Source organism: Eurosta solidaginis, chromosome 1 (genome assembly GCF_040869045.1).
Source record: "Eurosta solidaginis isolate ZX-2024a chromosome 1, ASM4086904v1, whole genome shotgun sequence".
NCBI lineage: Eukaryota > Metazoa > Arthropoda > Insecta > Diptera > Tephritidae > Eurosta > Eurosta solidaginis.
In genome coordinates this window covers 102,219,351-102,245,478 of record NC_090319.1, presented here as the reverse complement: position 1 = coordinate 102,245,478, position 26,128 = coordinate 102,219,351, and the positions used below count along the sequence as shown (strand labels likewise).

The 26,128-nt window shown below is 39.2% G+C and overlaps 3 protein-coding genes across 5 annotated transcripts; 2 read left to right on the top strand and 1 right to left on the bottom strand.

Moving 5' to 3' along the window:
• Nucleotides 1-1,258: 1,258 nt before the first annotated feature.
• LOC137236614 (opsin Rh6-like) lies at nt 1,259-5,538 on the top strand. The gene is made up of 3 exons (XM_067759423.1): nt 1,259-2,251; nt 4,686-4,966; nt 5,029-5,538. The coding sequence occupies exons 1-3, from the start codon at nt 1,547-1,549 to the stop codon at nt 5,147-5,149; spliced, it is 1,107 nt and encodes a 368-aa protein (XP_067615524.1). The 5' UTR covers nt 1,259-1,546; the 3' UTR covers nt 5,150-5,538.
• Nucleotides 5,539-10,008: 4,470 nt separating this feature from the next.
• Nucleotides 10,009-12,912, bottom strand: Trissin (trissin). 2 transcript variants are annotated; one of them, XM_067760200.1, is made up of 3 exons: nt 12,729-12,912; nt 10,538-10,724; nt 10,009-10,469 (listed from the first exon to the last, which is right to left on the bottom strand). In XM_067760200.1, the coding sequence occupies exons 1-3, from the start codon at nt 12,775-12,777 to the stop codon at nt 10,202-10,204; spliced, it is 504 nt and encodes a 167-aa protein (XP_067616301.1). In that variant the 5' UTR covers nt 12,778-12,912; the 3' UTR covers nt 10,009-10,201. The 2 variants fall into 2 exon arrangements, with proteins under 2 accessions (XP_067616301.1, XP_067616307.1); XM_067760206.1 differs by lacking the exon at nt 12,729-12,912 and adding an exon at nt 12,542-12,654.
• A 6,698-nt stretch (nt 12,913-19,610) lies between these two features.
• On the top strand, nt 19,611-23,285 carry LOC137237032 (venom protease-like). Of its 2 annotated transcripts, none has more exons than XM_067760189.1 (4): nt 19,611-19,714; nt 19,795-19,974; nt 20,052-20,253; nt 22,635-23,285. In XM_067760189.1, exons 1-4 carry the CDS (start codon nt 19,639-19,641, stop codon nt 23,227-23,229), a joined length of 1,053 nt encoding a protein of 350 aa, XP_067616290.1. In that variant the 5' UTR covers nt 19,611-19,638; the 3' UTR covers nt 23,230-23,285. The 2 variants fall into 2 exon arrangements, with proteins under 2 accessions (XP_067616290.1, XP_067616280.1); XM_067760179.1 differs by having other exon boundaries at nt 19,795-19,986.
• The last annotated feature ends 2,843 nt before the right edge of the window (nt 23,286-26,128 follow it).

Below are 26,128 nucleotides of genomic sequence, written 5' to 3'. Positions count from 1 at the left end.
TTTTTGGTGTGTTTTTCAAAATAATTTCACCATACATTGAGCGCTTTTCAGCGCCTTCAGGTAAAAAGATTATATAGCTATGTGATTAAGTATACCATTTTAACTGGTTGTAGTACATAAGAATGCAATCTCTTAACCTTAAGGCGAGTTCCCAATTGGTCTATATCTAGAGTCCTTAGTTACCCAGCGAAAAGAAAAGCCCTCTTTTCATTAGCATTTATCAACAACTTACAATGGATACTCATGTGGTTCAAACACATCCTAGGGTTATCCGGTTCCACGTTTTGGTCTATATCTCGAGACCCTAGTCACGGAGAGGCATGAAAAATAATTTATACTATAGCAATCATCAACAGCTCCCATTTGCTACCCATATTGTACAAACACATCCTAGGGTTACCCGGGTCCACGTTTTGGCCTATATCTCGAGACCATATTATCCGATTCTTAAAATTTCAAAACACAAACCATCTACTGAATAGTCAGAACAAAGCATAAAAATTTGGTTTGAATAGGTGAGCCCATTCTTGAGTTATAAAATCACAATGAAAAATTGCATTCATTTTATATATATAGAGATAAGAACAACGATTTGAGATGTACCCAGACTAAACAAATTTTAATAAATGCTAGAAACTTGAGCTCCATTTTAGAGTTACTCTAGCTAATACAGACCTATCTAGGAAACAATAGATATGTCCTTGCTGTTTGTGGTGCGTACCATGTTTAATGGGTCCTCAGAATCGACGTCCAAATCAACAGTATATTTAAAAATATTCAATAACACTGCAGCTCAAGCATTTAATAAGGCTTTGCAGTAGTAGAAGGCAGTATTGGTCACCACTGCTCTACTCACAATTGTTAAAAGCTTAAACAATTTCTTATCATCTACTTTGTCAAATCTTAACTATCTAGACGCCTGCTCATGACTTCGTTGCTGTATTGAAAGAAGCTGTTCAACACAAAACTTAAAGTGACTTCAATTTATATGAGCTCCCAGTGTTCCTAAAAACTTAGTAGTACCCTAATGCATATGAAAATAACTGCGTATGTTTAGCAGGTGTATATCACATTTACAAATGTAATTCTGCATCCATGTATGTATGTGTGTGCAAGCATTAACCCCACTTTACAATTGTGCGCATGGTTAATTGAACGCCAAAAAATTGTACGTTTACTAATTGGATCACTATAACGGCTTCCTTGCGCGACCATTTCGCACACCAGCAATCTATAAAAGCCACAGCTCCAAGGCAGATCGTGCGTAGAGCAGTGCGACAAGTATTGGTGTAGAGGTGTTAACGAATTTTCAATAGCCAAAGAATAAAACATAACTATGGAGGTGCCAAAATAATTTTAATTAAGAAAATAAAAATAAAATAATTTTACAAATCAAAATTCAAAAAAACTCACCACCGCTGCTAAAGTCAACTTTCTGTTGGCGATCGTGTGTGGATGTATGTGTCTGTGATCTGTAGAGACAGAGTTCAAGGCTAAAACATTACTAAATCCAATCACTTCCGTAAATCACCCTCCCACCAAAAACATGGATCCAGCTAAAGACGGTTTACAATATTTTCGCGATGGACGAAACATCAGTTTGGCCGATAGTGTACCCGCTGATATTTATCATATGGTGGATCCTTACTGGTATAAATGGCCACCCATGGAAGAAGTTTGGTTTCATATTATAAGTGTTATAATGACTGTGATGGGTGTGATGTCACTAACCGGAAATTTTGTTGTTATGTATATATTCACCTCGACACGTTCACTACGTACACCATCAAATATTTTTGTGGTCAATTTAGCTTTTTCTGATTTTATGATGATGTTCACTATGTTTCCACCTGTCGTGTTGAATGGTTTCTATGGCACTTGGATTATGGGTCCATTTCTGTGCGAAATATATGGTTTGACTGGTTCACTATTCGGTTGTGTATCGATTTGGACAATGACATTGATCGCGTATGATCGGTATTGTGTAATTGTTAAGGGTATATCATGTAAGCCACTCACCACAACTAAGACTATGATACGGTTGTTGTGTGTATGGGCAGTTTGTGGTACATGGTCGGTAGTGCCGATGCTCGGTTGGAATCGTTACGTACCTGAGGGCAATATGACAGCATGCGGTACAGATTATTTCGCAAAGGATTGGTTTAATCGTTCGTACATTATCGTCTACTCATCGTGGGCATATGTAACGCCATTAACGACCATTATATACTCGTATTATCATATATTGAAGGTAAGTTTGAGAGTGAGAATAGACTTGAAGATTAGCTGCTAGAAGATGTGACCGGTAAGGAGTTCCTATTGAACGAGAAAGGGAGAAAGGGAGAAAGGAGACAAGAATATCAACATGTATGCAGCGTCTGTAATTCGATCGACAGTTCTGTAGTTTTTTTAATCGCTTTACTTAGTTTTTAGGCTGTATGATCGATCCCTGATTCTAATTCAAATGCTCTGTTCCATTTTGATATAATTTTTCGACATTTCATTTCATTGATATAATTTTCCGATTTTCATTTTTCATTTCTCCTCCCCAATCAACGATATTAAAGGTTATTCCATTCTTGGAAAGTATGATTTGTGGGGAACTCAATCCCTTAGTTTCCACCTTAATTTCTTGCTTAGACTGATTGAAGTACAAAAGTGTAACACTTCGCCTGGGCTATATACCCGATCTAATGAGCCGAATGACTACTCAGAAATCGGCATGGTTTTGTCACCATTTTAATAGAATTGAACATTCAGCGAACAGGGTCCATGCTCAGGGAATGTGTTTTGCCAGAACTCCACAATAGCCAACTCTGGCCCTTCAGATTGAAGTGACAATCAGTTTGGCTTGCAAACAAAATAGATCAACGACGAGATGAGATTCTAAAAGCACTGTAATGCACAATCTGCCTGCCTTGCCGTTCGCCTTTTGATCGGTATCAGTTATAAACCATTTCCTGCCATCTTGCCAAATAACTCAAAGGTTAAGTTATTTGCAATAAAAAACCAAGTTGAAGTATATAGTTTGAAGTAAATTTTCGGTTGTCGCAAAAGTATTCCTAAGTCTCACGATGGGGTATTTGATCAATCTAGCTGGCCAAAAGTCGATTTTTCAAAATATTCCAATTTTTTTTAATATGCTCCCTGTCGTTCCTATATGTCCACTGAATAGTATACATACCCACAAACCCATCTGCGACGTCAACGGAGCTAACCGCGCACATCTAAAGTTGTATAAAAATTGTGTGCAGTTCGAAGTGTTTTTGGATTAAAAAGCAATATACCCTTCTAACCTAAATACTTGTTCACTAGTTTAGCCTTAATAAAATCTAGTTACATTTTCTTTTGGGACAGGTACATGTGTTTTTAATTCATATGTTAGATTTTTTATATCGCATATTTTAACTGAGCTATTCGACTTGTAATACTACTACTTTTCAATATTAAATTTTCTAAAAACCTTGCAAACAAAAAGGTTATCTTTTTTTCATGGCATATCATGTCAGCAATTTTTAGGCAATACATAAGCTTGTGTTTGTTTCAAAGTTTAATAACAAAACCGGCTGCGCATAGGCGCGATTTTTTGAGTGGTGATCAATTTTGTAAGAGACTGATACCCCTATCAGCAAAGTGTGGCAACCAAATTTGATTCAAATGGGTTAAGCCGTCTCCGAGTTGGTAGTGCATATACAAAGAAATATAAAAAAGAAGGTGAGGTGGCAACCCTACTTAAAAGTGTGAGTAGAAATGCGGAGTAAAAAACCTTTCGTTTGATACCCATATTGACATACATATCTCATGTATTGCCAAAAAATGGCCCCGAGTCCCTCCAAAACCGGGGCTCGGTCCATAGTAGTTCTGCGCGAAACACCGTGAATTTATTGTCAAATATTTCCTTTCATAACAATGAATTGAGACAACTACTTTTTAAACAGAAATAACTGCTGTTTTAGTTTTGGGCAGCTAGATTGATCAAATACCACACCGTGAGTCGGGGCATGTAATAATATTTTTAGGAAAGCGCATGGAATAATTTTTTTTTCACTAAGCTTTTATATTATATAATGTTCAGAGCATTAATCTAAAGTCATGATTAGTCTTTTCGAAACTATATCGTTGATACGCAGCGATTACCTAACTGATTATAACTGACATTACTATTGGTTTCACAAAAGAGCTCTATGCAGTCTTCAAGCTCCAGTTGATTATGGGGCTGAGTCCGCATAGCTGCAGCGTCTATCAATATGAATACAGCAACGACCTCCTCCATAGCCGCTAAAATTCGAAGTGTAAAATATTTTCTTCTGACATCCTGGTAAAGGACAAAGTTTTTCATCAGGGAAATTGCTTTCAACCGCACTGTTAGCCATTTTCAGGCTTGGGTGATCAATATAAGAAACAAACTCTCTTTTTGAGATAGAAGAGCATAAATGAGAAAAGAACCCTGCATTGAGGCTAACCAAAACATTATTTCTTTAGGGTGCAGCCCTAACATTTCCCATTCCTATCCAATTAATTGCATCTTCTAAATCCAATTAATTGCATCTTCAGTACGTCACTTTTTAAATTTCTTTTTGAGGCGGAAAGATATAAACATACATATTAACAGCATATTCCTATGATAAGAGAACTTCCCATGCGTTATTCTCTTACAACTTTCTCCCATTCTCTTTATTCAACAGGCGGTCAGTGTTCACGAAAAAGCCATGCGCGACCAAGCGAAAAAAATGAATGTCGCCTCATTGCGTTACAGCGATGCGGAGAAATCTAAATCGGTCGAAATCAAATTGGCCAAAGTGGCGCTTGTGACAATATCGTTATGGTTTCTGGCATGGACGCCCTATACAATCATCAACTATGCGGGCATATTTGGTTCGATGAATCTTTCGCCGCTTAGTACGATTTGTGGTTCGTTATTTGCGAAAGCCAATTCTGTTTGTAATCCAATCGTTTATGGGCTCAGGTAAGTGAGAATAAGTTTAATTCGTTTGAATCGTAAAACGATTTGTTTTTCTCATTCTCCAGTCATCCCAAATACCGACAAGTGTTGCGCGAAAAGATGCCCTGCCTCGTGTGTGGTAAAGACGATATGGCGGCTGAAGTGCGCACTCAAGCCACGGCGGAAGTCAGCGAATCGACGGCTTAAATAAACAATACAGATGTGGAAGCAAAGTACAAGACTTACTTTATTACTGGACAATGATATTGATTACAGCTTTGCTATAACCCAGAGGTCAAACATGTAGTTGAGGTAGCTAACAGGAACGTCATGAGGATTTCAAGATATTCTTTTAAAGCTCTTGAACTATTTTCATGCATATTAAGTCAATTATTTTGATTCTCAGCCTCTCTTGCTTCATACTGCTCTCAAGCTGTGAAATATTTATGTTATCAAGTAACTCCCCTCTCTCTTCAATCTTTTATTTATTCTAATTTTTGAATGTTGTTATTATATTTAATAAAACTGCAATAAAAAAACGACAAAAAAAAATACAAATGCAAAATAAAAGCAAGCAACTGATATAAAATCAAAAACTCAGCGACGTTTTTTGTTGTTGTAGAAGGGTTTTGTAAACAAAAGAAAGATATTCCTCTTCCATTGCCCACTTAACCATGCATCAAAACTCACCACAAAAGTCTAGAAATCCCACAGAGGACCTCCCTTGTCACAAGTGCTACTTTGGTCCACGAGCCATCCAAAAAAAAGAGTCCGCTGGCAGGGGAGAATTTGCCTACGTCACGTCATCAAACTTAAACGTCAACTGTAAACAGTAGTGAAAGTAGCAAGAGAGAAGTGGGCAATGCTGTTGGCAGAGAGAATCTGAAACTGATGCACTAATCGGCCTCGGTGCCGATTCAAGGCTAGTGAAACTCCCTCAGCAGCTGCTGTTACTAAGGTTCAACGGTGGTTAAGCACATACGGAGAGGCACACCATAGGGTGGGATACTTTCTCTATTTCTATGGGTAGCCACACTTAATGAGCTGTTGGTTCATCTTGAGGAGGAGGTTGCTGCAAGGTTATCGCATATGACCTCGCGCTGTTAGTCAGCGTGGGAAGAAACCAACGGTGACACTGTATAGCTGTAGTGGAGCTGTGGCTATACACTGCTGTGGTTAGGTCAATCCTTTCATACAGGGCTCTGGTCGGGTGGACAGGCTTAGATACTGAATCAAACCTACATGTATTCCAGAAGGTACAAAGAAGTGCTCTATTCTGCGTGGGGTGCTCTACATACCACCCCTGTAGAAGCGCTGGACACTATTTTTAATGTCTATAATTAATATAATGACCAAGCAATGCGCGGCCTTTTCTGCTTTGCGGCTGCGAGAGCTATCCAGCTGGAAAGACAATGTGGATGGCCATGTAGCCATCCTTAAGAATCTGGATTCGCCTTCGTCGGACTACTGCGACTGTTTCTTTCGATATAAAGTACGATGTTTTCATCCCGGATAGGGATTATTTTTTTAAGAAGCTGCCATATCTGGGAGTTGGGCTTCATATATATACTAACGGCTCCACACTGGATATTAAGATGGGAAGCGGTATCTTTGCACCTCAACTGGGGTGGATTCTATCCTTTAGCCTACCAGTTCTTTGGAGCGTTCAGCGTTAATGAGGCCGTTGATCACCAGAGAAAAGCTGTTCACGACTATATCAAAATTAATATTTATTCTGATAGCCAGACTGCACTAAAGGTGCTTGTATCAGTCTCCTGTAAGTCCAGGACAGTAGAGAAGTGCCGCAAATCTCATAAGGAGATTGTGATCTGGCTTATTTGAAACCTAAGAAATTTCTGAGATTTGCTGAATCGACCCATTAGTTTGAGTAGTAGAGAGATCCACATGGTTTCACAACGGAACCTTTATGAGCCAAAGTTCACTGGTTTCGCACCAATGGCCGCTCTAACCTAACCTAACCTACATTTTGAATAGAGCCAGTGCCAATTGGCAGCAATTTATTATGGGGAGCAATCATTTGAAAATTTCTCCAATTTCAAACTGCAAGAGCCTGAAATTATATTGACCTCATTTCTGTTAAATATTTCGACTCCAATATACTTTGCTACGATTGACACAGATTCTTATACTAAGTTAGTATTTGAAAATTCGCCTATCTATAAATAATTATCAGTAGTTTAGCGAATGTATTGCTTCTTATCGAGGGCCTTGCTTTCCGCGTGCCTTTTCTCTGTTTCGATCTGTAATAACATCCGGCGTGACAAGATTGAAAATTTCATTGTAGCTGACGTTCCCTAGATCAGGACCAATTGATCCTGGTGTTGCTCACATGTGACTTTCTTGGCTTGTGGGCCAAGAGAGCTTTGGTATAGTATATTCTCCAGCTCTGAAGCCATGCTGCCTTGGATCCAACACAGTTTTCTAGCTGTGTCGAGCATGCATAATGGCTGACGGCGAGTTTGAGTCCCCCTACCCTTCCCAATTAACTTGAGCTGTTCCTTTTTCCATGTGGCAGGGCATAATCTCTTCTTTAGGCATGTAGTTATTATACTTATCCAACGGGACCCCTGAGTGCATTTTTGGAAAGTCTTTAATGTGTTATGATGGGAAGTCATCTGACCCTGGGGCAGATTGTTTTCAGGTTTTTTTTTGCAACTCTTCTCTAATAAGTAGCGGATGTTTGTAAGTAGACACCCCACGCAGGTAAGAAAGCATGGAGTGAAGATCCGTCTTTTGAGATAAAAAGTAAAGACAAAAGGAATGGTGGTGAGGACTTAAAAGGCTTGAAGAAAGAAATATAATTAGCAGCAGCTTTTGCTAGAGCTTGCTACATTCTATAGTTCTGATTCAGTAATTGTGAGTTTTGAAATGTACACTTTTCGTTCAGATAATTTCAAAACTCACACTTACTAAATTTTGCCTCTGAGAAGAGCACAGACCATGTTGGTCATTTGGTTTTGAATACCATAGATTTTTAGTAATCGGCATCGTGGGAGCCACTTGCAGCGTCGCCGTTGTAGCATAAAGAGCACTTGTTGTTGTTGTTGTTGTAGCGATAAGGTTGCTTCCCGAAGGCTTTGGCGAGTGTTATCGATGTGATGGTCCTTTGCCGGATACAGATCCGGTACGCTCCGGTATCATAGCACCATTAAGGTGCTAGCCCGACCATCTCGGAAACGATTTATGTGGCCACATTAAACCTTCAGGCCACCCCCCCCCCTACCCAAGTTCCATGAGGAGCTTGGGGTCGCCAGAGCCTCGTCTGTTAGTGAAACAGGATTCGCCGCGGATAGGTGAGGTTGACATGTGGGTTTGGAGAAGCTATATATTGCGCTGGCAACCTGAAGGGTTGCGCTACACACCCCTTGAATCTGGTATTTTAGCCGCCTCTTACGACAGGCATGCCTACCGCGGGTATATTCTGTCCCCCTTACCCGCTTGGCCATAAAGAGCACTCGCTGGTACCTGTTACTTATGATTTGTCCATCCCGATTTTTGTTTCCTCCAGAAGTCGGCAGTTGAGTTGGATTTTGGTCCTTGTTTGGTTGGTTTGCTGAAACGGATTGGATGTTTCGAACCTCGTAACATAAGATATTCTGAAGAGGTTCGTATTCGTTGTCGTCCTTATCGTTTAATTATTGTATTTATTTTTATTTTTTGAGTTCATTTTCTGACTCATGTGGAGGATGGACTTATACAACCCCCATTCCCCGAGTATCAGAGCGTACTCTTGGAGATCAACAATTCAAGCTTGCCCAGCATCTCACAGTAACACGTCTACTAAAGTAATTATATATTAGTATCTCTTGTCGTCGGTGTGCACGACCTTAACAGTTGACCAAAGGGTAGTTTGAACTTACCGATTCATTAGGCCTTCACAAAACTCAGTTACCAGAAGCTTGCTCAGTGACTCAAAAACCCTATCAAAAACTAGAACCTTCAACAAGCTTTATAGGTCCGATGCTTCTAGACCCCATAGCCTTGTAACTAATAAAAGCTTTAACTTAGCTTGCTCGGTCGTTTCCTCGCAACCCGCACTTCGAACAGCTACTACCACGGACGAGGCCTAATTTAAAAAAATTGACGCCAGAAGGCAGAGCCTACAGTCTTCTCGTAGTGGTAAAAGTAACAAGAAGCATGATGTTTGTTGTTTCCACACCTCTACTGCTTGGTTGCTCATTTCCAACTCTCGCCTTCTGTGAATCTCCCCCAATCTGATTGGGACATCCACGGTGCTGTAAGTTCTGATGGGTGCGCCCTTGTCAGCTAGCTCATCCGCTAGAAGCTTATAAGATAAGTTTATTTCCCGATCAGCAAGGTATTCGTCAGACTCTGCCCCTTTCATTATTTTGAAACCATCAATGTACCCGTGCATCGCCTCGTTCTTAATTTCAGCACCCTTGCGCCAACCGTCACCTCTAATGTGGCTCTTATCCCCATCGAAGCGCTTTTCATGGCAGAAATAGACTCGGAGTATTTGCTAAACTATTATCGAGGGGTGACCCCGCATATAAAAACTTTTTTCTAATTGAAAAAACTGTTTAATAAATGTTGCTTTGCCCGGAACTTGAATTCTGGAGCTTCGGTGTGGTAGGCGGAGCACCCTACCAGCTCACCCCAGTGGCTCCGTGTCTAGAATAATACCCAGGTACTTTGTAAAAGGTTTTTTCTGCAAGGTCGTAGTTGACCAAAGCTTGAGAACCCATCTTCTTCCATTTAACTGTGAGGCTGTCGTCCCTTTATCTGTTCCAGGAATGTGTACATCATTGTGGTGTGATAACTTCTGTATAGACGTCAAAGTTACAAATAGAACCGATCACCTGATTACTAATTGACTAAGTGGTCTCATTCTGTATCTCTTTCTATCACCCGCTGAAGATAGCCGGCCCTATGCGCCGCCATTTTGAACATCCTGTCAGGCAGTCGACGGATAAGAACGAGTAACTTTTTTTATCCACAATGATTGTGGATAAAAAAGGAGCTGAACAGACCTACATCTATCGCCCAAGATACATACCAAATTGAGTAATGAAACTTCTTCCATCGCCCCTGAGGCTTTTTTAGAAAGCATTTGCTATTTATTCATTACAAAAACAACATTTCAAGCAGCAGATATTAAAAATTTTTCATAAGCAGTTGCAGAAACCTTTCCAACCATAACCAGAAGTTGTCATTATTTCGAAAATGAAACAAAAATAAAACAACATTTTATAAAAACTTAAACCGTTGATGAACCTCTTAAATGATTGTGTGATGAATATTTTCTCTGTATATTCGACCTTCATTACGAACTGGTGTCAATTTGTTCTCGTCCCTAAACATTCCAATTACAGCCTTACCGTCGTCCGCATTTTCATCGTCATCACCGTTACTGCGATTGCGCTCGGCCAACGAATATATAGAAGCACGTCCTTGGAGGAGTATGGAATCAATAAGATGCTGGTTGCTAATGGACTTCATGATATTCGGATCGTTTCGTTTGCGCAGATAATTAAAACAACAAGTGCTGGAAGGTTGATTCATATTTTGAAAATTTTCTTATTAAGTGGTTTTATCGAATAAAGTAAGACTCACCGGAAGTTTTTAGTGCCGCATGCATTCGTACATTCATTGCCACACGAATCGCAAGTGAAAGCACTTTTTTTCTCAATTAGCGAATTGGGTTCCAGATCATAACGAGAGCCATCAATCATATTGCTTGGGTGTGGTGAGTGGAAGGCGTGTGTCGTCATCGTGGTGTTTAAAAATATTGTGAAAATACCTATTTTTGAAAGCATATGGTTAGTTTTAAAGTACTTATGTATATAAAATGACAGCAAAGCTGGACTCAACAAGATCCTGGGTTCAAGGCTTGGGAAATGCATCATCAAAATCCCTACAAACAATTTTTCAGGTTGCTTCCGGGCGGAGCACACTTAAATTTAAATTAGTTGGCATGCGCTCATCCGAATATATTTTGCATAGCAATGACGCACGATCCAATACTAAGTGTAGAAGTTCTTCTTTTCTTTGCGCCAGAGGTCCCCATTATCATTCCAACACGCATATGCTCCGGTTTTGAAACCTTCCGTCATCCGCCGAATTTTTCGGTAGCATTTTCGGACATTACTCTTATCAGTCAGCATCTGAAGCACTTCGCACTTATGTCGTTCTGTTTCACGTTTTTGGCATGGCGTCCTTTTCTCCGAGGCGGCATGTAGTCCGTCAGCCCAGGGCTAATAACGCCATGCAACTATAGCCAAACGGCCTTTAGTAAAGCTGGTCCGAGGCCTTAAGCTTTGTTGAAGTTGGTAATGCTATGTTCTTTCTGGCCATTCGGATTGCAGGAAGAGATGTACAGAATGGCATACCACTCTGCTGTCAGGGTATTTTTCAAGGCTCTCGATTGGAAACTCCCTATCCTTTAAATTATTGAACAGGTAATTTGTAATTTAATACATGATAAACTTGCGTTAGCGACACTCTTCTAAGACCTTTATATATCTGAGTGACTTCAAAATTGCCGCTGGTTTTCCATCATTCACACTAATCGCTTTAAACTGTGCAAGATCCTGAAGTCTTGCAACAAGGCCGCAGTAACATTCACTTCAAAGGCGGGAGTCCGCTCTCACGTATCTCCTGAAGTCTTTAGCCTAATCAATTTCTCGTCATGCAGTCATAAGGCGCCTAATTTACAGAAGGAAATGTTTTGGAATTTATTAAAAAACTCTTAGGCAACACAATTACCGCAATGGAATGATATTTCATCCAGAGAATAGAGAGTGCGGAGGTATGCTACAAGGGGGTGTTCTGCCTTCTCCGTGTTTAGCAGGGTAACCTATTACTGTGTGAGCTGAGTTAAGCAAGTCGGAAAAACTTTTTTACTCGAGAAGATGTAATATAGGTACCTACAGGCTTCCCTCTAATGGGGTGAGTATTGCAGGTACTTCTGCTGGGCTTAAATGTTCTAATGAATAGGAAGCCGTTTTAAAAAATATATGAGATGGACCGTGGGGTTATAAGACTTCAGTCGTTATGTACATCTGTACGGCGGCCTTCATCAAAAACTGGGATTTCGCTCCAGCACCCACTCCCTTTATAATATGATAATCAAACCGTTTCTTTTGAATGGGGTGCTTCGTGTAAGGCACTGGAAACAGAAGTCACTGCACTTTTATGCCGGAGTTTTTAAAACAACACCCAACTACAGATTGAATGTAAAGTAAGGCGTATGTAAATATTCAATGAAATTAAGGTACAAGCCCGACCATCTCGCAAACAATTCGATATACCACATTGGAGGCTTCATGTGGTCATACTAAATCGTTCCCAAGATGGTCGTGCCATCCTTATCGCTACAACAACAACAACACCCACATTTAACCTTCTAAGTCATTCCTCCCCCACCCCCTAGTTCCATGAGGGACTTGGGGTTGCCAGAGCTGCTAATGAAATATGATTCTCCGCGGATAGGTGAAGCTAGCAATTGGGTTGGGGAAGCTATAGACTGCGCTGGTATCCCTAAGAAAGGGATTTTAGTTGCCCCTTACGACGGGAATACCGCGATTATATTTTATGTACGTGGTATGATAAACAAACCTTCATGCAGTTCGAGTGAGTTTCTCCAACTGTGCATTTCTACAATAAAAAGCCAAGAATATTTTTATCTTTCCTTGTTATGTCCTTAGAGACCCTCTCAACATAAACTTTAACGTTGTGGACGGCCTTTGGCTACTTTTTTTCGTATTGGGACCGGTTCAAAAATTTTATTTAAAAACAAACTTACACAAAAATAGTATATAACCGTGTAATTTATAACGCATCTTAGCTTTCATCTTTTATTGGGTGGTCTCATGGAACCACACTTGCACACCAACAACACACTAACATGCAATTTATACTTAGCAAACTTATTTTAAAGAAAATTATTGTTTTTCTTATGCCCGTGAAACACAAATTTTGAAAACACTTCCGTTAACTTAAACGGATTACGCTTAAAAGGACTCTTACGAAGCGTCAACGTCTTTTATATTCTCAAGCTGACCAATCGGCCTCATACCTTCACGCACACACTCACACATGTATGCATATTTGCTTATCATAGGTAGCATTTGAATAGCGATAAAGATGTAAATATGGTTAAGAAAATAAAAAAATAGAATAAATATACATATATAGGTTATGTTGAGCAATCTAAGAAAACTGCCAAGTTTTCCAATTCAAAAAAATTCAACGATGCATAAAATGTCTGCATTAATTGAACCGTAGACATTACAAACTTGTTGCAAGAATTTCAAAGTACAAAAATGACTTGCATGGAATACATAATAAATGTACTATTATAATAACTGCATTCATACATACATACATATATATGAATATTTACTCACAATAATACGCAACAAAGCGACAGTAGCGGGAAAACGCATTAGGGTGCTAATTTATTCGAAAATGGAATTAATTGGTTCCATAGAATGGAAACCCATGAAATTAATTGGTTTCAATTTTCTTCGATTCGAAAATTAATACCTGCGATCTTTATTTAGAATATTCAAGTCTTAAGTAATTCAAATTATTTTGTCGTTATATGTTGATGTGACATAAGGTCAACGGTCACTAAGTCAATTGACCTTATGACCACCTAAAATGGCCAAATAGTCAATTGAAGTTATGACTATATGACAAGGTCATAACAGGGGTCATAAAAAGACATCCCGCGACAGTTCTGAGTGCCTTTTCCAGTGTTTGTTTTTAAGTTCAAGTGACCAGACTGACGACTTGTAGCACATGAGCGGCCGCCCAATTGGTTTGTAAGTCATTAGCAGCGTTTCTTTATATTTTCACCAAGTGCTGCCGGCAAGCGACGTGAGGATTTTGTTGTGACTTTGTACTTTAGATACAATTTCGGAGACATGCTCCTTGAAGATAAGAGTGTTATCGAACATTACCTCTAAGATCTTTGGGTGACTGGCTGTGGATTTGATCGGTGATAGTACCGGCCTAGCTGTTGTTGTTAATGTAACCGCAACACAACTTCCCGAAGGTTTAGTGGAACTTAAAACTAATTCTAAAACTGCTCGAAATGCCATTCTAGCTGCTCTTTCTGTATGACATAGAGCACCCTGCAAGAGCAGTCAACTTTATGTGTCAGCCAGCTCCAGTTCCCTTTTCTGTTTTTGTACCGTCTGTGTAGAATGTAATGTCCCCTCATTATGTCTTAAAGTGTAGTTTTTTATTTTGGGAACTGCCGTTTCTCAAACTATTTTCCTTTCTTGACTTGAGATGGCCGTTTATGATTAGATTAACAATTTCATCTGACATACATATTGTGGTGAATATTAGCATTTCGGTTCATCACTATGCTGCTACTAAAGAAATGCGCAACAACAATAAAGCAAGCAGCCACACTTATGTAAATGAACACATCAAACAAGCAGCCACACATACACATAACCAGCAGCTTGAAGCAAAGAGATTATTTCTCATACACATCACGTTATCATCAGCCAAGAGCAGAACACATACACACGCATATAGCTAAATAACCAAGTATGAGATACAACTGTTCCAGAAGGCATGTACATAAAATGTCTAGACCTTAGACAAATAGGTGAACGAGCTAACTGAGAGTATAAAAGCAGCGCGGTGCAAGCGATAATCAATCAGTTTGATTTTAACAAGCTTTAGCGAAGTACGCAAAGATTTGGCATTGTGAAGTACTACTCCCAAAGTAATCTTAATAAAGAAAATATAGCTGTACTGAACATTTGAGTTATTTATTCGACATTTCAGCGATTCGAACGATAGCAGAAGGTGCAAAATAAGAAGAACTTCCCAAAAGTCGTTACAATATATACAAGATGTATTAAATGTATACCTTGAGGATGAGTTCAGTTCATCCTGTCCAGACAAAGCGTTTCCAAAGAATACAGAACCTAAAGGTATTCAAGAGAAAAGTTCTCCCATCCAATTGCAGCTGTACACAGTTATGAATACGGTGCAGACAAGACGTCCTTATCCATCGCCAAATTTCGCATCAGAAGGAAATAGAGCCCATTGAGTTTTGTGAAAGAGGTGCTCCCAATTGTCAGGGTAAGAAGAAATGACTGGCCTCTTTTGCTACGACACGGATAAAATCACCTCTGCGATTCAGAAGAAATGCGTGAATGAATGTAACCGAGTTGGTTCACACTTAGGCTAGACTTGACCCAGCTTGTTAAAAATAAATCCGTGGGATTCGACTGAAGAAATCGGACTATTTGATGCTCGATATATCTAGATTTAAATAAATTAATCTATAAATGTTTGAATAACTGGTTAAAACCGGTGTGGAAGAACCACCCTACTACTTACACATATATGTATATGCACAAACGAGATAAATTTAGGTGGTGTGTGGGTGTGAATTAATGCAAAAGTATTTGCACCTACCAATCATGAGTGTGTATAAATTTTTGAATCTGCAAAGGGTTGAGTTAATGCTTTTTAATTTAATTGCGGTCTGACTTTATAGGAGCCATCCCAATTTCGCCCCTTCTGCTAAGTCGTAAGTACCATCTGGACAAGTATTGTATCTCTTAATCTTCCTAAGGAGGGCTTACTTTATTCGATGCATAATTATACCAATATCTTCTCAATCCCATGTAGCTTTCAATGCGTATTCTACAGTACTTACTATTGTCATGGCCCATACCTCCCTGTAACAAATTTGCTTGCCAATAAGAAAGCCGGAACCACGTAGTCTTCAATACTACACAACTGTGAGTGCTAGGGAGTGTAAAACTTACTTACTTAAAAGATGCTTGGCATTGATTCTGGATAAATTGAATCTGGTTAAGTAAGAGTTTAACCTATTGCAGTATTCGGATCGATATTGTGCGAAAGTGAAGCGCGTCTTATTATGAAGTCTGCTTTCCTCAACTGTGAGTTTCGGGTGTTGTACTCTGAGAACGGGGATCGCCGGGCCAACTCTTCGTGGGAGAGGCTGATGGCCTGTTTATTCTAATCTAGTTCAAATGCTGAATTCTTGTGTGCCAAATTTCTTCAGAGTGCTGCCTTGATGACTCCTTATGTATCTGCGGGCGGCCTCTTCAAACAAATGTCTGTAAGGATACCTGAGTATGTAATAGAAAAGGGTTGTTCAGCATTTCGTTTTTCTCCTTTATGGCGAGTATTCTTGCCTCTACGTGTAAATGATGTTCTTGCGACATATGAAGACATCCCGCGGCAGTTCTGAATGCGGTGTTTCGACAGGCCTGTAGCTGCTTTCTTCGTGTTTCTTTAAGCTCCATGGCCTTATCAAAGATGCGTAGCTAGCAAATTGCTTTATAAGAAATCCAAACTTTTGCCTTTGCCCCAATCGCTGCCAGCGAGGCTCTCTTTGGGTACAATTTCGGATGAAAGCTCGCCAAAATGCAAATCATTATCGAACGTTACTCCAGTACTTTTGGGTGCCAGATAACCGGTATCGTGGATGTCCAATATAATTAGTCGACACTTGCCTTGTCCACGTTGTAAATAAGATTGCCGAGAGCTTGATCGGTGATAGGGTAAAGTTGCGCGGCAAAAAAATTTTTTGCGAAAAGAACGCTCGCTTGGAACTCGGTGGACAATGGTTGGAAGTGAGAGGGCAGCAAAAATATTATCTGAGTATACTTTAGAGTCGGCCCCTTTGATTTTTTTCAAGTTGATGAAAGTGAGACGCTCAAGAGTGAAGAACTAAGCTGATCGCTACAGCGAGAGGATTATAGGTAGGTGGTCGGATGCTCATGTTAGCATCGGCTGCCCGTTGACCCAGTTGACAAGTCTTACACTAACGGTGGTGAGGTCTAGCGAACTATAACAATTTCCCACCACACGTGTGTGTGTGTCCCTGCTCACCGTGCAGAACGTCGTGTCGTCTTTTTGATCCACCAGCATTTCACTCCTGCTGTCAGTTTGCAGGTTGGTGGTACATATGGCTGTTGTTCTTAAGTAGAGTCCTGGATAAGGGGCACTTGCTTACCGGATTGAGTACGGAATAACACCTTCATAAGTGCATTTATGGTCGAACTTCGGCTTTCATATAATGCTACATTTTTCAAGTACTAACTGTCATCAAAGAAAGAATCGGCGCGTTCGCGCCTTGGTAGCCACTTCACTGTTGACGAATATACATTTTGAAGTGTAAAGAATTGCGTTTATTTCGGAACCAGCATTGCGAGTATAGAATCGAAGTAAGTATAATTATGACCGGTATGAGCTTTACGCAGATATGACGATAGTGCAGCGAATAAAAACCCAAAGGCTTCTCTGGCTAGTTTATGTTATGGACGAAAACGTTCCGGCCAAGAAAGTATTTCAGTCGACGCCGCAGTTTGTAGGCAGAGGAATGGGCAGACCTCTACTGAGTTGGGAAAGGCAAGTGGAGGAAGCCTTGATCTTCGTTGGTGCTCCTAATTGGCGTCCGTTATAGCGAAACAGGGATTGCTGGCGTGACTTGTTACGAAACGGCCAAAATCGCTTAGATAGCTAAGCGCCAATTAATAATGATAATGATGTTTAGCCTGCCGGATCAGCATTGACATCAACATCAATATTTCATACCTAGTAGCTGCCAGCTACTGTGATTTAAAAAATTGTTTGTAACCACGTGTGCGACAGGAATACATAGAAAACCCAGCTCCTCAATTCTATATATATTGAGTACTTATCAAGCAAAATATGAGAATAAATTGCTGGTGAAGATGCACGCGTCCGGCGTGGTGTGGTGGTAGCGTGCTGCGCCTACCACACCGAAGATCCTGTGTTTTGTGTGCTTAATAGTGTTACAAGGCTGCGCAATAATACATATACATATGGTTCTATTCTGAACTAATTTTTCTTCGAGTTATGGCTCCCGAAACATAGAAAATTGCTTAGTCACATAACGGGCGGTGTCTCGCCCATTTTTTTAAATTTGAAGTTTTTCCTATTTATTGTTATAAATCCACTTGGGAAATGAAATACCATTGATATAAAACTCTTTTTTGCAAAGAAATACACACAATCTAAATATTCTCGCGGAATTTTGTTCTCGCGGATTTTTTTATTCCCGCGGAAAATTTCTCCAATTATTTTCTGCTAGGGAGAGGAATTATTATTGGGGAATAGGAATTTCGAATTTTCGAAGTTGGCTGTTTTATCAATTGAAATTTCGTTGCGCATTTCTTATTTTGTTTAAAAAGGAGAAAAGTTTAATTATTGTTGCGAATTTCTTTGAAATTAAGTAATAAAATATAAACAATGCACAGTATTGCATTTCATGTGGAATTCACTGAAATGAGTAATGAATTGGTGCCACAGCAGCATCAACAGAGGAGCATAAGAAGAAGACGGCGGGATAACACAAATCCGCCGGAGTTGCCTGCTTTCATTCAGCAAAACTATTTTCTGGCAGCCAAGTCGAGTTGAATTAGTCTTTCATCATATGCGAACATCTATTTAAGCCTTCTTAAAAATCCTTGCGCAATTTCTGGATGGCTGCATCAAATATACGAAGAACTCTTCCGTTGCTTATGATATACTTTTCCACTTAAAATAAAGAATATTGTGGTTGTTGTTGTTGTATTAACAGTGAGAATATTGTGGTAGAATGTAAATACATATTTTAGCACAAATTTGTACAAATAAATGTTCTTTCTTAAAAGAACCAATTTCCTTTAACTATTTTGATACATTCCCTTCAATTTAACTAGTGAAAAAACTCCTATGAAATGGCAGAGAAATCTCCCTCTCTCTCACATTCATAATACCTACTTTTCTCCCATAACCGGTTTCCGCTTTTTCGAACATTGTTCAGAATAGGAGGAATGGGAGAAGGGAAAAAACTCGCACGGAATTTTCATTTAGAATTGCGCTGATAGCTTATTTTATTCCTCCACGACCCTCTTAAAAATCTTTTATATCAAAGTGGGCGTGGTTGTTAACCGATTTCGTTAATTTTTCTTCAAAGCATTCCTTATAGTAAAGGCAACCTCTCTGCCGAATTTTGTTACGATAGGTTTAACGATTTTGGATTTATGATTAAAATTTGTAAAATTGATTTTATCACAAGTGGGCGGTGCCACATCCGTTTAAAATTGTTTTTTTCAAATTTTTATCAAGCGCCTCAATATCAGTCCACACGTCAAATTTGAACATTCTAGGTGTTTTATTTACTAAATAATCAGGTTTTTTTGTGTTTTCCAAAATGTTATATATATAAAAAGAGGGCGTAGTTATCATCCGATTTCCCTCATTTTCAATACCAATCTATTCTGGGTCTAGATAAGCTCGTGTGCCAAGTTTGGTGAAAATATCTCCATATTTAATCAAGTTATCGTGTTAACGGACAGACGTCCGTCCGTCTGACATGGCTCAATCAAATTTTTTTTCAATATTGATGATTTTGATATATGGAAGTCTATATCTATCTCGATTCCTTTATACCTGTACAACTAACCGTTATCCAATCAAAGTTATAATACCCTGTGTATGTGCAGCTGGGTAAATAAAAGGAGCACGACGCAAACTAGAAGAGAAGCTCGGCCTAAAATCTCTTCGGAGGTTATCGTGCCTTACATATATTTATTATTTTAAATACGCTCAGGTTATCAGAACTGGAAATCTTTTAAATCTAAAATCAATTAAAATTCAATATAGCCAACAGTAAAACTTGAGCTACTGGTTTGGAAATAATGAAAACGTCGCTTGTGCTCCTGCTATTAATATATTTTTTAGCAGCAACTTCACAAAGGATGAAATTGAGGCATGGTAAATTATAACGGCGAATTAGTCTGCAACTACACACTTATAAGCTTATGGAAATTCGTCTTTACTTCTTCAATCAATAGGCGACTCTTGTCAATGCCAATTCAATTCTTGCACATGCCAAAGTTGGTCCCAATGCGATCTGCTGCACAATTGGCCAACGCAAAATATAACATTTTGTAATAGAAGGAAAGGTATTGTGTGTTGCCCCGATGAACCAGAGGAGCCAGAAGACTTCCAACCTTTATCTCCAGCAGAAGTCGGTATGTACATATGTATGTAATCTTGATCTATGCATGTCAAATTTCCATTTCTCGTAAAAACTACATTTTTATTGCAGCTTGCAGTGAATTCACAAAATATGCACCAGAGGCTTGTCCACGTCCATTTATAGCCGGTGGCGAATTGGCCAAACCTGGCGAGTTTCCAGCTTCAGCGTTGATCGGTATATTCGATATAAAGAGTAATGAAACCGAGTGGATTTGTGGTGGGACGTTGATAAGTGAACGTTTCGTTTTATCTGCGAGTCATTGCACAATGCGGTAAGTGAAAGAGGCCTTCGCCTACCACACCGAAGATCCTGGGTTCAAGTCAAGGGCAATGCAACATTAAAAATTTAGAAAATGTATTTCTAAGCGGGATGGCCTCTTGGCAGTGGCTTCGAGTGTATGTCTGCCATGAAAAGCTTCTCAGTGAAAATTTATCTGCCTCGCAGCTGTTGTTCGGAGTCGGCATAAGACATGTTCGGCCGATTTGAAGGAAAAATTTAAAATTAGCACGATGCAAATTGGACGAGAAGTTTGGCATAAATCTCCTCGGTTGTAAATCAATAAAAGTTGTTTGATGTGTAAACATATTTGCTCACTGTATGGTGGAATGCTGAATGTAAGCGTAAGATGTAAATTGTAAGCGTAGGCCTAAGCGTAGTCTTTGTAAGTGGTATGCTATAGTCGAGGTTTATACAAAATATAAATGCAGGCGCAGTGTGATGTAAATGTATGCTTTTTAGAGTAATACAGAATGTAAGCGTAAATGTAGTCACTTCATCGTAGCGTAATGTGGGAGCAAAGAAAGGAAAGAAATCGGGCTCGAACCCGGAACTGAAGCCGAATTGGAACTGAACCGGTACCGAGGTCGGAAGGAGTTTTATTAATTTTTTTTTTAATTGTAACAGCTTGTTATCGATGAATTATCGGTTTGTTATATGCACGAATCGACGGGGTATAGATGAGTTATCGCTTTGTTATCGAAGTGTTGCAAATTATCTATCGATTAAAAAGGTTAACAATGACTTACTGATTCTTTGTGGACGAGTTACCGAATTTTTACCGAAAATTAATTGATCTGTTTTCAAAAAGTTATCGAATGTTATCCAAACATTATGGATACACTGTCGAGGTTATAGATTATTCATCGAAAAGTTATCGGAAAGTTATCGATTTACAATCGACGTGCCGTCTACATGTTATCGAAAATTTATGGATTTGTCATAAAAAATGTTTAGATTTGTTATCAAAAAACTATCGATTGATATCGAAAAGGGTCGATTTTTAGTGGAGTGTTACCAATTTGCTATCGACGCCCCCGGTTTATTATGAGGGAGATACCGATAAAACTTAACTTTTAAATCAATGACTCACCTGTTATCCGGCTATACCAATCCGGTGAGACACCAATAAGAGGCCTATAAATCAGCGATCCCCCAGCGGGTTAAGGGGTTAGAATATACCCGCGGTAGGTATGCCTGTCGTAAAAGGGGACTAAAATACCAGATTCAAGGGGCTGTGTGGCGCAACCCTTCAGGTTGCCAGCGCAATATACAGCTTCTCCAAACCCAATTGTCAACCTCTCCTATCCGCGGCGAATCCTGTTTCACTAACAGACGAGACTCTGGCGACCCCAAGCTCATCATGGAACTTGGGGTGGGGTGGGAGGGATGGCCTGAAGGTTTAATGTGGCCACATAAATCGTTCCCGAGATGGTCGGGCTAGCACCTTAATGGCGCTGTTACCGGAGCGTACCGGATCTGTATCCGGCAAAGGACCATCACATCGATAACACTCCCCAAAGTCTTCGGGGAGCAACCTTATCGCTACAACAACAACCACAACAGTAGTTCGCTGTCGATAATAAGCCTATCATAAAAAAAATAACTTGTTAGGTCGGTAGTAACAGACAAATTATTTGTATCTGGAAAACTTACCTCTGTAGTGGTTTAACCCCAACTCGTGGGTGGGTACGCTTTAGTTGATATTAAAATATAGGTTTTCTAAACGTATGTACACCTGCATGTTTACACATCGAACTCCATGGGTATTTGGTATTCATTCCTTTTTTTTTTTGTAACGCTAGGCAACAGGGGAAAGTAGAGGTCTTCTCTTAGGTAGGGAAAAACCACGTGGATGATGACTTGGAATCCCTAACTATTTTCAATTGGTGTTAGTAACTTTTCCAATTCCCTACTTAAAGCTTTCTTCTAACCCCACTATATCTTTGTTAAAAATGCCATTTTCCGCACTACCTTGAGAAAATTTACATAAATAAATAAATGTAAGGCGCTATAACCTCCGAAGAGATTTTAGCCCAAGCTACTCTTCCAATTTGCGTCGTACTCCTTTTTTGATTTTTCCTACAAATTGGCGGAAAGGAACCTAAATATTTTTCGTCGACTTCGAGCGGGACCTGCAAGGAATATGAGTTTTCATGTCAGAAATACACTCGGAGTGCTTGCCAAATTACTGCCTTGGGGCGGCCCCGCTTAGAAAAACTGTCTTCTAATTGAAAATACTTGTTTTTAAAATGTTGATGTTGCTTTGCTCAATGCGTGCACCCAGGATCCTCCTAACTAATTAAGCTCATCTTGACATTGGTTTCTTAGCTAATACATGTAACCCCTCTTAATTAATTTGTATATTTCCAATAGTGGTGCACCGAATAAAGTTCGTCTTGGTGACTTGGATTACAGTACAACATTAGATGATGCCGGTTTGCAGGAGTACACAATACGCCGTCTCATCTCTCACAGACAATTCACGTTGCAACGTTATTTCGATATCATGTTGATAGAATTAAATGGGTCTGTCTCATATACCAAATATGTTCTGCCCGCCTGTATACTCACAACCAATATGATGAAATATAATACAGGCCTATACTGGGCCGTTGGTTGGGGTCGCATAAACGAATCAGCAACTTTCTCGCCACAATTGCGTCGAGTTCAATTGAAGCAACAGGAGAACTGTAATGAGATTGCAACCGAAGAATACGATTTGGCACGCGGAGTGCTGGAACGAATACAGTTCTGCGCCAATGGGAAAATCTACGATACTTGTAGTGGTGACTCGGGTGGTCCATTGTTCGCAAAATTTCCCCATAACCAACTACTTTACAGATGTATGTATATGGTAGGTGGTATAGTGTCGAGGGGCCAGGAGCATTGTGGTGTTGAAGATTTGCCTAGTATTAATACGAATGTGACAGCTTTCGTAAGATTTATTGAAAACTTTGTGTGGCCTTAAAATAAGTTGTGCTGAATTAATCGATTTAGAAATAAAAAAAATTTAAGCATTTTCCATCAGCTGATGTATATTGTTTTCTTCATGGTTCTTGTATTGATCCACTGTAAACATTAGCTATCATCCGGTGGTAAAATCCTGAGCCAGATAAATAATTTTGCATGTAAATGCAACAACATTCCGTTCCATTGTACAGGTCTACAAGTAGGATATGTAGCAGCACGCACATACACGGCCACGCTCACCTGATAAAATGCTGTTCTTGTTCGTTTTTTTTGTGAATGCTATTTGGCACTGTTGTACTTCTTAGGACAAAATAAAAGTTTAGTAGCTGCTATCGAAAACTGCTTAAAATTTTTTTTTCTTATATTACAAAGAAATATACTTATTTACTTTCAAACGAGCACTTAATTACATCTCTCTTTAATAACCATATATTTTGGACAATTTTAATTAACAAATTGTGATACTTTATTACCGGGGACGATTGCTAAAACACGACCAAAACCGTCGGGGGAGGTATTAATAGACGCGTTTTGGCCTCGCTTCCAATAATTCGAATACCTTTTCTCTTCGGACTATTGACAACAGGTCTATTCATTTTTCTTTCCGCTTTTTTGGACGGGTTATTGCAGTCGACCTCGGTTTCAAACTATTTTTCGCGGAGAACTTTTGAACGGGTAGAAAAACTTAACTCACGTGTTTGTATTCTTAATTCTGAAATAACTACGTGTCCTCAGATACGCCAATTGAAGACTTTTTTATAATTTTCTGAAGGACCCATATGGGTGCACTTAAAATTTCCTACTAAATTCGTTCAAAAAAATTTACCATCACAGCAACCCTTATCTGATATTCCGATCGCTTTTTTGCTTCCCTGTGTCGCTTTCGACGAAGCAACCCCGGTAATTTTGACACTTCGTTCAGTTTCAAAACTCATGTTCCACGCAGGTTCCACTGGGTTCCACGCTAGTTTGACACTGACCGAAGTGTCAAACTGCGTGTGTTAGAAAGGGAAAGAAATTGTTTCCCTCTCATACATATCATACTTGTAAACCTGTACAATGATTCCGTTCTAGTCGTACAGTCAGAGTGGTCGTGCGGGTCATCCTCGGCTCAACTGTAATTTGTAGGGCTTTTTTAGTTGAGTCGAAAATTTTAATAGGCCTCAAGGTTGGCTTTGTGTTTCCTTCTGGCTTTTCGGCGGAGTTGGGAGATGCAGTGCTTCACTGATATGGTGTCAGATAGTGGTTGTGCACTCCCAACAGGAATCAGTGAAAGTATAAGTGAAAGCATATTGAAAAATTATAATTGATAACCTGGCGTGGGCCACATAATATCAACTCGATTTACGTATAACTGTCGTAACGGGAAAATGTTTAGCACATGGCAACAGACCATATACTGGAAATTAAGGAATTATAACCGAACAAATTACGGATTATAATTTTATGCTGAATAAGCAGCTCGTTTTAAAAGCTATGCAATACTGTGCATATCTATGAACATTAAATTGCAATTTTGATTGCAAAAATTTTAAAATCACTTTCTGTGAACATTAATTAATTTATTGACAATTTGAATCGAAATACCAATCTCAATTGAATTTGAGAACAATTACAATAATTGACATCCATTCGCAAGCTGCTACACGTGGTTCTGGCCTCTTTGAAATTACATCTCAAAAAAAAAAAAATATAACACTAAATACGAAGACTATTTGAATATAACCTGGCGTGGTACCATTTAAATACCATTTTACAAATCACAGATAGTCAAATACTAATAGCAAGCTGCTACACATGGTTCTGGCCGAATTGGTATTACCATTGTGTACTGATGGAGCTCAACGTGCGTCTATACAACATTGGAAATTTAATCCATCAATTAAACAATATATAATATTGATAATAACCTGGAATATGGGACTTTTAATATAGTCCCCTCCATTAAACCAAATTTCAAAAAAAAAAAATGCAACTACAACGATTTGAGCCAGATAAATCCAGATAGAAGTCTGGTTCAATTTGTGAGCCAGATAATTTGTTAATTACTTCTTTTTAGGATGGCAACGCGGCCTTTAATATACCTAAAAAAAAAAAAAAAATATATAATATACCTACTTTTTCAAAAATAGATGTCGCTGCTTAGCCTTTCGCCGTATGAGTTACATGAAAAACAGCGGCGACATCTGCCTATCACATTTCACGTTTGCGAAAATTTCACGACATCTGCTTCTCAAGTCTCTTAATGATCCAGAGCATTCCCGTGAGAATTGAGCGTGAGCCGGAGCTGTAAAACTCACTGAAAGACGGCAATTGTTTACAATATAGTTTGGCACCTTAAATTGAGGTTATGTTGCGAATAGAGTGGAAGGCACTCGAATTCAGTAAAAGAGACACTCGAATGGAGTGGAATGAAGAACAGTAGGAAGAAGAGAGTCGCATTGGATCAATCATTGCATCAATATTAAAGATAAATTTAGAAAAAATAATTAAATACTTGAGTATAAGTAAACATTTTCTTTCAATTACTGCAATTAAGGTGTCCTAGATGCTATATATTCCAAATGATAACATTTTATGTCTGTTTAAAAATATAACTTCAATTTCCCTAAGATTTCCGTAATATGGCCATTAGTGATGTTTGTGTGTGTGTGCAAATTTTGAGCGATCAGCTGTTAGTTGCGCTACTTCCCTACAAGAATACTGGCTATCATATGACTATCATCTGATTGTCAGCAATGTCAACCTAACGATCAGCGCCTCATACAAACTTTCTATCACAAACTTAAGGGGACTTGCGCAAATGTGATGTAAACAGCTGTGTACGTGTGAGTTTTTGTCTCCTTCTTATACACCAACATCGCCTACTGATTAAGTATATAGCCGTACTGCTCACT

Excerpts from the sequence above, each read along its gene's own strand:
- LOC137237032 (XM_067760179.1), top strand. The coding sequence starts at position 19,639 with ATGAAAACGTCGCTTGTGCTCCTGCTATTAATATATTTTTTAGCAGCA. Across the intron at positions 19,715-19,794 it reads AAGGATGAAATTGAGGCATG|GCGACTCTTGTCAATGCCAA; the intron begins GTAAATTATAAC and ends TTCAATCAATAG. Across the intron at positions 20,254-22,634 it reads GCGAGTCATTGCACAATGCG|TGGTGCACCGAATAAAGTTC; the intron begins GTAAGTGAAAGA and ends TATTTCCAATAG.
- Trissin (XM_067760200.1), bottom strand. The coding sequence starts at position 12,777 with ATGAAAGCTAAGATGCGTTATAAATTACACGGTTATATACTATTTTTG. Across the intron at positions 10,725-12,728 it reads CGGTTATATACTATTTTTGT|GTATTTTCACAATATTTTTA; the intron begins GTAAGTTTGTTT and ends TTTCAAAAATAG. Across the intron at positions 10,470-10,537 it reads TGCGGCACTAAAAACTTCCG|CACTTGTTGTTTTAATTATC; the intron begins GTGAGTCTTACT and ends TCAACCTTCCAG.
- LOC137236614 (XM_067759423.1), top strand. The coding sequence starts at position 1,547 with ATGGATCCAGCTAAAGACGGTTTACAATATTTTCGCGATGGACGAAAC. Across the intron at positions 2,252-4,685 it reads CGTATTATCATATATTGAAG|GCGGTCAGTGTTCACGAAAA; the intron begins GTAAGTTTGAGA and ends TTTATTCAACAG. Across the intron at positions 4,967-5,028 it reads CCAATCGTTTATGGGCTCAG|TCATCCCAAATACCGACAAG; the intron begins GTAAGTGAGAAT and ends CTCATTCTCCAG.